Raw genomic sequence first — 14776 nt, 5'->3', positions numbered from 1 at the left:
ACTTTAATTATGAAGGTGTTTGAGAAACTAGTAAATTAAACGATTTAAAGATGAAGTTTATGATGTTCTATTTTAATGACAAAATAAACTATATGATTAAAGTGGAAATTTCTAGCTTTTTTCTCACTGTGTCCCTATTTTTTTTTTCTTTTCACTGTACCCTAATAAGCTTTCATATGATACTCAGACGGTGGGCTACGACTCGCCTTTTCACAGCAACTTTGATATCTGACAACTTCTTTTTTACTTCAGGCACTGTGTGACTTTGTGAACTTGAGCTTTCGAGTTTCTCCGACACTCTCTGTCACTCGATCAACTTCCTTTTGTTGTTTATACCACTGTTTAAACCAACAAATAGTAAGTTTTTCCTTGCCTCCACTTGGTGTTCGCTGAAATTCTTCTATTTTCCTCTGTGCCTTTTCACAGAACATTGAGCTTAAGGGCTATTTATATTGATTTGCATATTCAAAGAGGTGTAATTCTGGGAGGAGTTTGGGTGGGGCAGCAGGCGTGTGCATATACATTACTTTTCACGCTGACCGGGATTTATGTAGCGGAAGAACGTGGAAGTTGGCGAACGCACAGATTTATGCATCTGGATTTTTTTGTGTGTACGCACATTTCCACTTTTGTCCTTACGCCATGTTTTAGTGTGAATTCTATGCATGGCGTTATGCATAAGGCCCCTGGTTCTTTAAAAGCTCCATCAAATCCTCTATTTTCCCACACAATCACTCCATAGTAAATTTAACTTTAGCTCTGTAGCATTAGACATGTTCTTACAATGCTGAATAAAAACATCTAGATATATAACAGATTGTTTATACCCTCAGGAATTAGTCTATATAATGAGAACAAATGACTGAAAAATATGTCCATCACTGATATGGCAGATTTGATTCATATAAGCCACCATATAGATGGGTGCAAATGTTTTTTTTGGTACAGTATATGTATTTGCATATACATGTACATGTATGCTTAATATATGTATGAAAGTTGGTGTTCAGATATATGTGGTTCCTAATACTGTATTTCTCCATTCTTGTCTTTTTATATTTTAATCCTATGTCTATGTAAGTTTATTGTTTATGCAAAAACTAAATCAATTTCCCTATATTGGATAATGAAGTTAAAGTTGTATTGAGTTGAGATTTAGCTAATGTTATACAACAGAAGAAGATGTATGATTGTGGAATATACTACAAAAGAAATGTTGCAAAAAAAAGGGACTATAGATACCCGCAGATAAGCTAACTCTTGAATTTTTAACCAAAATACCATGAAAAATATGTCACCTACAAATAAGCTGAAAGTGAAAATTTAAGACAAAAATGGTTCTGAAAAAACGTGACATTCATTTTTTAAAATAACAAGCAACCTAATGCAATACTTTAGAACAATCTAGACAAGAACAGGCTATTCCGTCCAAAAGCTCAGCAGTCCTATCAAATTAATTATTCCTTTTGAAAGTCCCTAAAACCCAACTTTCTACCGCACTACTTAGTAGCTTATTCCTTGCTTGTGTGAAATTTACACTTAACAAGTTTCCAACTGTGTCCCCGTGTTCTTAATGAACTTATTTTAAAGTAACAGTCTTAATCCACCATACTAATTCCTTTCATAATTTTAAACACTTCAATAATGTCTCCTTTTAACCTTCTTTCGGTTAAACTGAAAAGGCTCTTCTCTTTTAAACTTCTCACAATTCATCCGCTGCATCCCTGGAATGAGCTTAATTGTTCTTCTCTGGACTTTTTCTGATGCTGCTATGCCCTTTTTGTACCTGGAGAGCAAAACTGTACACAGTACTCCACATGAGGCCTCACCAGTGCATTATAAAGCCTGAGGATAACCTCCTTGGACTGGTATTCTACAAATCAGGGTGCTATATAACCTGATATTCTTTAAGCATTCTTAATGGCTTCTGAGCGCTGTCTGCCAGTTGATAGTGTCAAATCCACTATGACACCTAAATCCCTCTAAGATGGTGTACTTTCAATTTTTAGACCTTGCACTATGTATTCAAACCTAACATTTTTACTTCCTATGTGTAATATTTTACATTTTTTTACATTTACTTTTAACTGCCACAAATCATCCCAAGTCTGTATGCCCAGCCAATTCAAATTGCGGCCCACTTGAGGCCTAGCCGCATCCTCCGAGTGGCCCAGCCCATTATCTCACCAGAAATGCAAAGAAAAACACATTTTGCGAGCCTTCAGAAATTCTTACATAAATTCGTACAGTAGTACAGACCATGACTGCAAAGCTCCTCACAGCCTAGCAACATTCAACCCATAATGCAGTGCGTTGTTGTGTATCTAGAAGTGGTGGTAGTAGTTTATGAGACAGCGATTTGTTTTGTGATTATACATTGTACTGGCACCTTGGCTGTGACATCTGGCTGTGGCATTGACTACATATTAAATGATTCTATAATCAATTGTGTGCTGAGTCTTTGTTGTATTCTAGTTTCATCAAGTGAGTGCAAACGTGGGTTTTCACACATGAATCTTAACTGTTACTCCAATGAGAGCTGCGTTACTGACAAGCACTGAATCCACTATTCTTTCTACTCACTCGCTTTGATCCTGCAGATTCATGACTGTTACAATGATGACAATCAGCTATTGACACTCAAACCAAACAACGAATTAGGAAGAATGCATTTCATGAAAACATATAAAAAGATTGGTTGCATTGATTGCTTTGTGGGGCTGCATTACTTTTTTGTAGAATGTAGAACTTGTTTATTAACCTGCGGTTACTATTCATTGATTTCGGAAATTCTATGTTTGTAATTTTAAACTATTAAGCACAATATTAAACAGCAAAGTACACCTACGGAGGTGGCATAACTGCAGTGCCACTGCTTTGCAATAAGGACATCATCGGTTCGCGTCTTGGGTCCATTCCTTCGTGGAGTTTGCAAAGCGCTATATAAATGTAAAAAATACTTGATGATTTATCAGTTTCACATTTTAAACATTGTGTTTTTGCACCAAATAAACGAAACATGTAGCACTAGAAATTTCGGTCTCTATATACCTTCACAGTACCTCATACTTGATTCAAATGCAATGTATGCATACCACTACCTTTCTGTTTTCAAAAAAAGGCACTGCTAATCACACATGTGGTGATTTAAAACTAGCCTATCGTCCCTCAGTGTGCTGTAGATGCTGTATTCACGTGTGTTACTGTTATCACTTGTTATGGGTTTATGCACTGATAGAATTGATAGTTCTTTTTTATTCTGCTAAATGCACTCTTTGATGTGCCTGGGCCATATATGACCAAAATATTTATTTTATTTCAAAATACTCTGAAATTATTTTATTGCTAATACTGTGCATTTTATTGATTTTATGCAATTTGAGATCTGCCATGGTCAGATATGACCAAAATTTTTATTTTGTTTTATTTCAAAAGTGGAAAGAAGTATTGCTACTACCTTAGATTCTGTTCAGTTAGCAGTGTCACATGTGATCAAATTTAAAAGGGAAACAATGTATAAACATTACTTGTTTTTCAATACAATAATTTGTGTTGGTTTAAAATTTATTACCTGCTGCTTACCGGCCGCTGAATGTATTTCATTTGGTCCAACGTGGACGATGATACCTGGATCCACCCCGGCTCTGGCAAAGATCCTATCAACCCTTCCAGGGAGGTCTCTCACCTATGAACCCAGAAGGCAACACACCATGCAAGAGACTCTGTCTGTTAAGCAAACTTGCGCTTTAAATCCCCAAAAAGAAAAGTAGCCCCAAAGCATGATGCTGCCTCCACCGTGCTCAATCAGAGACCTTTATGGTCAGATTTCAAAGAGTTATGTGTGGTTTAAAATTAAGACTGCCCATGCCTCAAGAAACACCATACCTACAGTGGCATACGGTGGTGGCAGCTTCATGCTATGGGGATGCTTTTCATGTGCTGGGACTGGGAATATGGATGGGACAATGGATGTACACACATACCATATAATACTGCAGAAGAACTTGTTCCAGTGTGCTATGAACCTATGGCTCAAGAGAAGATCTCTTTTTGAACATGACAATGACCCTAAGCATAAGGCCAAAGCCATACTGGAATGGCTCAGAAACAGAAAGGTGAATGTTTTGGAATGGCCAAATCAATGACTTGATTTTATTAAGCCTGATGAGAATCTGTGGCACTATTTGAAAACCGCTGTTAAGGGGAGCCATCCCACCAACCTAGCGGATTTCTGTAAATTCTGCCACGAAAAATGGGGAGGAATCACACCTGAATAATGTACAAAACTGGTACATACTTACCACAAAAGAATTAACACTGTTATTGCAGCAAAAGGGTTCTTGACAAGGTATTGATGTGCAGGGCTTGAATACTTATGCAAACACTAACTTTCAGTTTTCTTCTTCAGTTAAAAAATCTACAGAAAACTGTTTGTTTTGACTTTGGAAATGTATCGTTACAGCATAAGAGTTCATATTAAAAAAACTGAATGGATAAATATGTGTACACATCTTTTGTCGTGCAGAAACGTTATGATGATTTTCAAGACGATTTAATATGCCACAAGCGACAAATATGATTTACAATATCTGTGCAATCTCAAGACTCTGATCAATATGGAAAAATATTATTGGTTGGAAAATGGATGTACTGGGTAACTTCAAAAGCTTTTACTTTCATATTTGGATTGTTGCCCCTTAGATGACAAATGCAAGAATAAGCATGGTATTTTGTGAAATTCAGAGGGGAAAAAAAAATAAACAAAAACTTCATTTAAGACCACGATTTTGTGTGTCAAGTTAACTTATACTATGATTGTGAAGAAATAAATGTCTTGAAAAATACTGAACCCTTTAAATACATATTGTGTGAGAAATATGTTATTTCTAGAAAGCATCATGACAATTATTAACAATTTAGAATAGTCAGTCAGTCATTCTCCCAACTCGCTATATCCTAACACAGGGTCACGGGGGTCTGCTGGAGCCAATCCCAGCCAACATAGGGCACAAGGCAGGAACATATCCCTGGGCAGGGCGCCAGCCCACTGCAGGGCACACACACACACACCAAGCAGACACTAGGGACAATTTAGGATCGCCAATGCACCTAACCTGCATTAGTGTTTCTGGTTTTCATTATTACTGCAACACATTCTTACAGGGTAGGATTCAAAAGTAATGAGCCTCACTTTGTTCTGACGCGAACGTACCTCGCCACGCGCCCCACTTGCCAGCGACGGTGGGTGTTGGCTTCACAACGCAACGGAGCTCCTACCGCTTTCGGAGCGGTAGGATCAGCCTTGACGGGGAACCCCTGTGCGGTAGTGCGTTACACGGCGGAATGGAAAGTTCGTTAGAGCAACGGTACCTGTTGAAAATGAAGACCATGCTCATTGCCTTCTTCGGAGTGAAGGGGATCATCCACTACGAGTTTGTCCCGCAAGGACAGACCGTGAATGCTGCTTACTACTTGGAAGTCCTGAAAAGGCTGAAAAGAAGCGTCGCGCGCAAGCGAAGGGACATCAAGGACAGCTGGAAGCTTCACCACGATAACGTGCCCAGCCACACCGCCTTCATCGTGAGCGCCTACCTGGCCCGGGTGAACGTTCCGGTGGTCCCCCAGCCTCCCTACAGTCCGGACGTGTCGCCTTCTGACTTCTTCTGGTTTCCGCGCTTAAAATCAGCTCTGTAAGGAAAACGCTTCGACTCGATCGAGGACATCCAAGCAAATGTCAAGGCAGCCCTTGCAGCCATCCCGGAACAGGCCTACGTGGACGCCTTCGAGTCATGGAAAAGCCGCCTACAAAAGTGTATTGATGCAGGAGGTGCCTATTTTGAAGACTATTAATTAGTTGTACCGATTTGCTCAATAAATTTGTCTTTTTGAACAAAGGCTCATTACTTTTGAATCCTACCCTGTATATAGAAGCCAATTCCTGCTGCTAACTGAATATACAGTATTTACCATTAATGGCAATAAATGTACTTCTGCATTTTACAAGCATGTAAAACACCAGCATTGACAATTTTTGAAAAGGAAATCTATGTAAACAAGCATTAAACAGAAGGGTTTGGTTTCTAACTTAATTGCATTACAGGAAAAGGACACAATTATAATTGGTGGTTTAAATTACAGGACTACCTTCAATCTGTCAATTCAAAGCTGCTCATTGGTTGGTAACATTACAATGAAGGGACACTGGCACTCACCATCACGTGCTCCTGTACCACAACAGTATCTCAAGTACTGTATTAATATAAACTTGAATGAATAATTCTATAAAGCATCCAAGTCTGCTGTAGAAATGATCTACTCATAAAGCTGGCTACCGTATAATAATAGTGAAGACACAGATAGATAAACAAGAACAGGCTAATTAAGCAGAAGAGTTGGGTAGTGTTCAGGGAACTGCTTAGAAGATGAACCTTCATCTCACTTACTGTCTTATTACTGCTTTGTGCTACCAATGAAGCTTTTATTGTAGACACTAGTAGCACATACAGCTCTATGCAGGTAACCACTGAAAAGAACTGATGCATTGCTGTAACTCAAATTTCTGCAAAGACCTACAGTGGTGTGAAAAACTATTTGCCCCCTTCCTGATTTCTTATTCTTTTGCATGTTTGTCACACAAAATGTTTCTGATCATCAAACACATTTAACCATTAGTCAAATATAACACAAGTAAACACAAAATGCAGTTTTTAAATGATGGTTTTTATTATTTAGGGAGAAAAAAAATCCAAACCTACATGGCCCTGTGTGAAAAAGTAATTGCCCCCTTGTTAAAAAATAACCTAACTGTGGTGTATCACACCTGAGTTCAATTTCCGTAGCCACCCCCAGGCCTGATTACTGCCACACCTGTTTCAGTCAAGAAATCACTTAAATAGGAGCTGTCTGACACAGAGAAGTAGACCAAAAGCACCTCAAAAGCTAGACATCATGCCAAGATCCAAAGAAATTCAGGAACAAATGAGAACAGAAGTAATTGAGATCTATCAGTCTGGTAAAGGTTATAAAGCCATTTCTAAAGCTTTGGGACTCCAGCGAACCACAGTGAGAGCCATTGTCCACAAATGGCAAAAACATGGAACAGTGGTGAACCTTCCCAGGAGTGGCCGGCCGACCAAAATTACCCCAAGAGCACAGAGACGACTCATCCGAGAGGTCACAAAAGACCCCAGGACAACGTCTAAAGAACTGCAGGCCTCACTTGCCTCAATTAAGGTCAGTGTTCACGACTCCACAATAAGAAAGAGACTGGGCAAAAACGGCCTGCATGGCAGATTTCCAAGACGCAAACCACTGTTAAGCAAAAAGAATATTAGGGCTCGTCTCAATTTTGCTAAGAAACATCTCAATGATTGCCAAGACTTTTGGGAAAATACCTTGTGGACTGATGAGTCAAAAGTTGAACTTTTTGGAAGGCAAATGTCCCGTTACATCTGGCGTAAAAGGAACACAGCATTTCAGAAAAAGAACATCATACCAACAGTAAAATATGGTGGTGGTAGTGTGATGGTCTGGGGTTGTTTTGCTGCTTCAGGACCTGGAAGGCTTGCTGTGATAGATGGAACCATGAATTCTACTGTCTACCAAAAAATCCTGAAGGAGAATGTCCGGCCATCTGTTCGTCAACTCAAGCTGAAGCGATCTTGCTGCAACAGGACAATGACCCAAAACACACCAGCAAATCCACCTCTGAATGGCTGAAGAAAAACAAAATGAAGACTTTGGAGTGGCCTAGTCAAAGTCCTGACCTGAATCCAATTGAGATGCTATGGCATGACCTTAAAAAGGCGGTTCATGCTAGAAAACCCTCAAATAAAGCTGAATTACAACAATTTTGCAAAGATGAGTGGGCCAAAATTCCTCCAGAGCGCTGTAAAAGACTCATTGCAAGTTATCGCAAACGCTTGATTGCAGTTATTGCTGCTAAGGGTGGCCCAACCAGTTATTAGGTTCAGGGGGCAATTACTTTTTCACACAGGGCCATGTAGGTTTGGATTTTTTTTTATCCCTAAATAATAAAAACCACCATTTACAAACTGCATTTTGTGTTTACTTGTGTTATATTTGACTAATGGTTAAATGTGTTTGATGATCAGAAACATTTTGTGTGACAAACATGCAAAAGAATAAGAAATCAGGAAGGGGGCAAATAGTTTTTCACACCACTGTATGTGCTATACATGAAGAGATACAAAAAAAAAAAGTGCTTAATTGAATTTTCTAAACAATAAGAAACTGCTGAGGAAGAGGATAAATTAAAAAGAACTGTACCTTCAAGCAGGGATACTGCAGCTTTGTTGCTATGTTTATAGAAGGTTCTGCAGCACAAAACAGACAAATAATTTCCCAGTTTTTCAAAACCTCCCTTTAAAGTGGTAACAAGACATTCAAGGACTTCTTCTGTGCTTTCGTAGTTGACTTCTGGAGACAACAAACTCACTGATAAGGAAATGGAGGCTAAAGCTGAACAACTTGATTTTAGCATTTCACATTCAATGCTAAAGTGTTCCAGGTTTTTCTTTAGACTGAATGACTGTCTTTCTCTTGGATTATCATTAGCTGCAATAACATGCAACTCTACAGCTGCATTTCTAGGCAGCCGAGGCACCACAGACACCACCAACGTGCTGCATTTCTTCTTTTCCTCTCCATAGGAATCATCCTGCAGGAAGAAAAAAAAAAAATTACTTTTGTAACACGAAAAGGTTTTTCCATAACACTGCTGCACAAATTGACAGTGACATGAAAAATTATGTCATCCATTGCTGGCTTCCTCTATGATCTTGTGAATTTCTGATACATAGATAGAGGACACATGAGTAAATATTTTACTTGTAGTTATGTTATTCAATTGCCCACCTCACGCTCACAGTACCACATGTGTACACATACACAATATAATCTGTACAGCTTTAAGTATGAGTTTTGACTCCCAACTATAATTCCTGTATACTGAATGGAATATGTAGTGTAAGGTTAAAATTGAGGGGTCAAATCTTTAAAAAGGAAAACATGCAGGAAGGTACTCCTTCAGCTAAATATCCTCAGAAATGGTTAAAGAGGACAGCAGTAGAAATCAGTGACTTGGGAGAACAAGGAACAAGTTGGAGTTACTGCTTTGTTTCTGTTTAATGACAAAGACTTCCAAGAAAACAAAACAAAAAAAAAAAAGATGGTTTTTTTATGGACCCAACTAACTGAAGATTAGACTGCTTGATCAACCTTCTCCAAACAGCTCAATTCTGCACCTCCTTGTCAGTCAAATCCTTGTCCTTCAGAACTTCTTTTACTTAATCCAACCACCTCCACTTTGGCCTCCCTCGCTTTCTCTTCCCCTTGTATTTACATTCCAATTACTTTTTTGCCCACATATTCATTGTCTCTCCTCATCACGTTTTCACGCCACTTCAACATTTCTCCCAATTTTGTTGTTCCTCTGGTTGTCTCATTTCTTATTCTGTCCATCTCACCAATCAAATTTGTTCTACATCATACTTATTCTCTTGTGCTCCCTTTACTGCCTATGTCCCAGCTCCATACATCACTGCTAGTCTTACCACTGTCTTCAAAACCTTACCTTTACCCTTCGTCTTAATTCTTCAGTCACACAATACTCCTGATACCTTCTTCTAATTGTTCATTCCACACTGCACTCTCCAGGTTATTTCTGCATCTAGTTTTGCATCTCAGGCTACCAGTGATCCTAGATATTTTAATCTGCCTTACTATTTTCAAATTAGGTTGAATTTTGCTCAGTAACGTTCAGATTGTGGAATCATGAGCACTGATCTTTGGTAGTTCTTTGGGTGTTTTTTTTTTATCCTTTTGTGACTTTTTGGATGGATTTATATGGCACTCTTGGAGTAACTCTCTGGCTACTACTGAGAATTTTCACCACTGTTCTAAGAGTTTTCCATTTGGAGATTATGGGCCTCAGTGTGGTTTGATGGAGGCACAGAGCCTTAGAGGTGCCTTCAGAGCCTTTTCCATACTGACAGATATCAACAACTTTTTGACTTATCACTTCAGGAATTTATTTTGAATGTGGCATTATGTTCTTGTTGAATATTTAAGCTGGCAACTTAACTCTGATAGCAATGGTCAAAATAATAGCAGCTTATTTTGAACAGGGTTGGCTGTAATAAAACCTGACTGAATTCAATAAGCTGACTCTAATTATACCTTGAGCTGATTTACTTAGGGGAAAATTATTTCTTCACACAGTGGCAGTTAGTGTTGGAAAACTTTGTTCATCAGATAAATAAAACAATTTAAAACATAAAACCATTGTGTTGCTTTTTCACTTACATAACCTTTATCTAATATTAGGTTTTAAGTTAATATTATTCACCGAAAACTTGCAATAATAGAGGAAATCATGAAGGGGCAAATATTTTTTCATGTCACTGTTTGTAAAAGATTTAACAGTGAAAATGGTCATATTTTCAAACTGTTTTTTTGTTTGGTTTGCAGCTATTTAACACATGAGATGTCTGACAAAATTGTTATAAATGATATTATTCTTTAGACAATGACAAATGGATTAGAAAACATCACTTAGAGTAGTGAATTATATTTCTGCATTTCCTGTAAAGATAACAAAAACTACACATATACATATATGACTCTACATATACAACGGTACGGCTCTTGCAAAAATAGTAGGGAGTACTGGGTGACCACTAAAAAGGCAACAGAGAAAACCTCCGAGTGCTTTCTACTCTCTTTTCAGGAGGGGAGCAGAAGTTCATAACCTAAGACATGCCCCAGAGGAGAAAACAGAATTACAGGGAAGTTGGCTGAAACTAGAAAGGTCCTAGAGGAGAAACAAAAACCTGTCACTTTTGGGGACTATAAAAGGCGCCGAGCGGACAAGAATGAAAGTTTGCTAGCCTTCTAGGAGAAGGCTATAGCTCTGCCTGAGAAGCTGCTGCAAGCTCTCCTAAAAGGAACATTTTCTACGTGCTAGATGAACAAAGGATGCCTGGCTTTGAACATTTATTTAAGGAGTTATGCTTCCCGAGTGATCTCATATATTTCCCTCTATGATCATGTGCCCTCTAATGGCCAAAAGGTGGTGTTGCCACCTGTGGCGTTCCCTCTTTGGCCTCCGTATTTCTCTTCTAAATATGCTCATGGTCCTGCCCTTGAATTTTCACACAGAGGTTAGTCAAAAGGATTCTTTCTCTGACTGCCCTGTGGGACAGACTCCTACTCAATTAGAACTTTGTGTTTACCACCAAACATTACTAGTAAAATAATCAATAAGGAAAATGGAAAATTCTAGGGGCATAAAAAAGGAAAGTTTTAGGAGTGGCCGAAAAATGCAGAGCTTTGATGCCTCTTGCAGGATTTTGATACTGGCACATTCATCAAGAAAGCAAACACAAATTGGCAATGTAGAAATTATGTCAGAGGATATGATCCTGAGAAGAATGAGGGTGGTAAACCAGTTGGACAACTAAAGAAAAGGCGGCTATAATGGCATCAAGACACTGAGGAAGACTTCAGGAGAGTAAAAAAGTGAGGAGGTGAAGGTAAGAGCCAAAGATAGGAATGGCTGGTGGATGGCTGTTGAGAGAAATAAGAGTCTGCAAGGACACAGGAGCTATTATATATGTAGTCATGGATGAAGGAGAAGGTATCCATTACGAAGGGGGCTGAGTATTACTGAAGCCTCAAAACTGTTTTATACTTTTCTCAAGTGAGCTGGTATTGTGCCAGACAGAAGATGCCTAGAAAGAACTACAGATGTTCGGGAGAACTGGCTGGCCACGGTAAAAGAGAGAAAAATAGCTTTTTTGGTCACATGGCCCTAAGGAGTGGGAAAAAAAAGGGTACTGGAAAAAGGCAGTGTGCTTTTTGTTATTGCAAGGATCAAAACTACACCGGAGAGGCTCCTCCAGGTTGCCTATGAATATTAAAGAGTGGCCCCACTCTGGTGATTGGAGATGTACATTGTCCATTTGATCTACTGTCCCCATTATAGTGCCTAACTCTTTTACAGCTTCCCACTCTGGAAGCTGGGGAACTGACATGGCATATTACTATACACAGTTCTATGAAAAGAAAAGCAACAAGCATGTCTAGTTTTAACAAACTGCTATGCCAGGCACTCCCTAGCACTTACAATATATCACTTCCATGAATCAGTGGCCAAGTTTTAAGGTAGAAGTATACATGTATTGAATGCATAAAGGCGACAGAAGAAAACTAACATAAGCACATACAGCTGAAAGGTTCAAATTACAGCTTAAAATCTTTATTCTGAGAAGTCAATCACTTAGCAATCTGGGGCACTTCTCTGTTTGTACAAGTTTTGATTACTCTCCAATTTGCCCTCAAAGCTAACCTGTTAAGAAAATTGGCATTACATGCTTATGTGAATTTCAGGCAGAGTTAAAGCCATTTTCTGTGTATGTGTCATTACTATCTTAGAGAATTTATTTACCTGCTTACTCTGCAAAATGCTGCTAAAATAATACTTTGATGTAGCCTTATCTGCTAATGGGAAAAAAATGAGCAAGTTAAAACAGTCATTTCAACTATAGTCGATAAGGCCATAACACTTAACCCTCTTTTCAATTCACAGGATCAATTTTCATCCACTTGTACTCGACTTGGTAAGTGGAGACAAATGATAGGTTGCAAACACTTTATTTTGAAATTCACTTACAAAATTATTAACAAGAGCATCTGCAGCACTTTCTCCTTTAAAGGTATTGCTGTTTGACCCATTCTGCTGTTTACATGAAAGCTTGCACTTACCTGCAGATTAAACTTTAGCAATGCCTAATTGTGTGCCAACAGTAAATAACGCTCCAATAGCTAGGCTTTGAAGCATGGGAATGAAAATAGAGGATAATTTTCCACAAATTGCCAATTCTCCACCTACAATAAAAAAATTTATGGTGGGAGAGAGAGGCACACACAGACAGAGACCTTCTTCCTTAAAGTCTTGGGCCAAGACAGTTTCCAACTTTCTTCGAGATAAATGTTATATTAGCACTTAACAGAAGCAAGGTATTCTCCTCCAGGAGATGAATTCTACCCTTGTCAATACTAATTCTTCTCCTAGTGCTGCAAAATACTTTGAAAAGATGAAATATTGGAGCTCACCAATGGAAATTGCTGTGTTCATTCAGGCTTAAAGGCCATTTTGTTGGCCCAAGGTGCTGAGGTACTGTTTGTGAAAAATAATCTCGAGAACCTCTTGCAGGTCAATTCATTCCCACAGACAAATTCTTCTGTTACTCCCACCCCCATTCTCCCTCTTGACTAAGAAGGTTAAATCAATAACTTTTCAAAATTGTTTACCTCATGCTTTGGATGTGTTTTTAAATTAGAAAAGACACAGAGTATAAATTACGCATACTGTACAAATTGTAAATTACACTTGACTAGACAATAGATCAGAATTTAAGAAAGGTATTAGTCATAATTCAGCTGCTCATTATCTTAACAAGGAACATGTTCAATTATAACAGTGAAAAAGGAAAACACATATCAAAAGCCAAGTATCGTGTTATTTTTTATCAGGACCACCTTAATCTGTGTGGATTCTTTTAACTCTGTTTTAATAAATCACAACTATCAATGGCACTATACATCGCCTATAATGTATTTCTATCTACTCTCTTATGTAGTGGAGAACATAACTCCAAATTACTCTTTTGCTGTAGAGTAGAAATTTAGATTGGAGATAAAAAGACATAAATGATCAAAAGTACTTAATGTGCCCCTTTAATTCTAGACAAACTGTATATATTTTAATATTTTAAGAAAAATAATATTTTATGCTTTTTTGTGGATTTCAGGTTTGCATAAATATTAGGACAAATGGCCTGGTGTTTCTACTTACTCAAAGGTTTTCTTTGTCACTAATTGTGACCAGAGAAAGAGCTGTAAATATGTAGTGTTCAATTCACAATTCCCTGTAGGCCTACTTGAACATAAAGACTAGTGAACTATCCATGAAGAAATAGCATAGGATGCAAATGATATGAAGAATGTTATAAAAACTGGACATAACAAATGCATCTATTTCAAATATGATGAAACAAAACATCTGGTGTATTTAGCAAACGGCAATGACAGTGCCGATCAATTGCAACCGATGATATAAAATTTTCATGGCTGTAAAGAAAAAATGAAAACCAGCTCCTGCTGTGATCACCATCAATCTCCACTGTGAAGTTAGTATGCTGTGCACAGAATAACTCAGCGGTCGAAATAGAAAACTAGAAAGGCCAGGTTACAATTTTGTTGGTAAATATTGAAATTAGCCAAAGAATGCTACAAATAGCTGATGGTCACAGAATCCACATATGGATTCTTCTTTGCATGATTAAGCTTTAACCTGGATTTGTAGATGGCATAGCAAATTGTGCTCAGAGACTATGATTTCTAAAAGTGTTCCTGAACTCATGCAGTGATTTCCATGACAAAATCAGGCCTGTTTTCAACACAGGCAGCATGAGGGCATGAAGATCATGGGCATCCAATACTGATGTTCAGTCTTGTCCTGTGCACACAGAGATTTCTCCAGATTCTCAAATCGTTTGATGATATTACGTACTGTAAATGAAAAGATATTCAAAGTCTTTGCAATTTTACATCGAGGAACATTATTCTGAATTTGTTCCACAATTTGTTGCATTTTTTGCAGACTGGTGAACATCTACTTATCTTTACTTCTGAGAGACTCTGCCTCTCTAAGATGCTCTTTTTATACCCAAGCATGTTACCAATTAACCTA

General features: G+C 38.2%; 1 protein-coding gene across 1 annotated transcript in view; it reads right to left on the bottom strand.

The window, feature by feature from the left end:
* The window catches only part of dph6 (diphthamine biosynthesis 6), a 357108-nt gene that overhangs the window by 18255 nt on the left and 324077 nt on the right, over positions 1-14776 (bottom strand). The window contains exon 14 of the mRNA XM_051919800.1: positions 8290-8680. Coding sequence (XP_051775760.1) covers positions 8290-8680 — 391 coding nt within the window. The remainder of the gene's footprint in view (positions 1-8289; positions 8681-14776) is intronic.

Source organism: Erpetoichthys calabaricus, chromosome 16 (assembly GCF_900747795.2).
Source record: "Erpetoichthys calabaricus chromosome 16, fErpCal1.3, whole genome shotgun sequence".
In the NCBI taxonomy this organism is placed as follows: Eukaryota; Metazoa; Chordata; class Cladistia; order Polypteriformes; family Polypteridae; genus Erpetoichthys; species Erpetoichthys calabaricus.
Note: the sequence above shows the minus strand (reverse complement) of the source record. Positions and strands in the feature narration are given on the sequence as shown.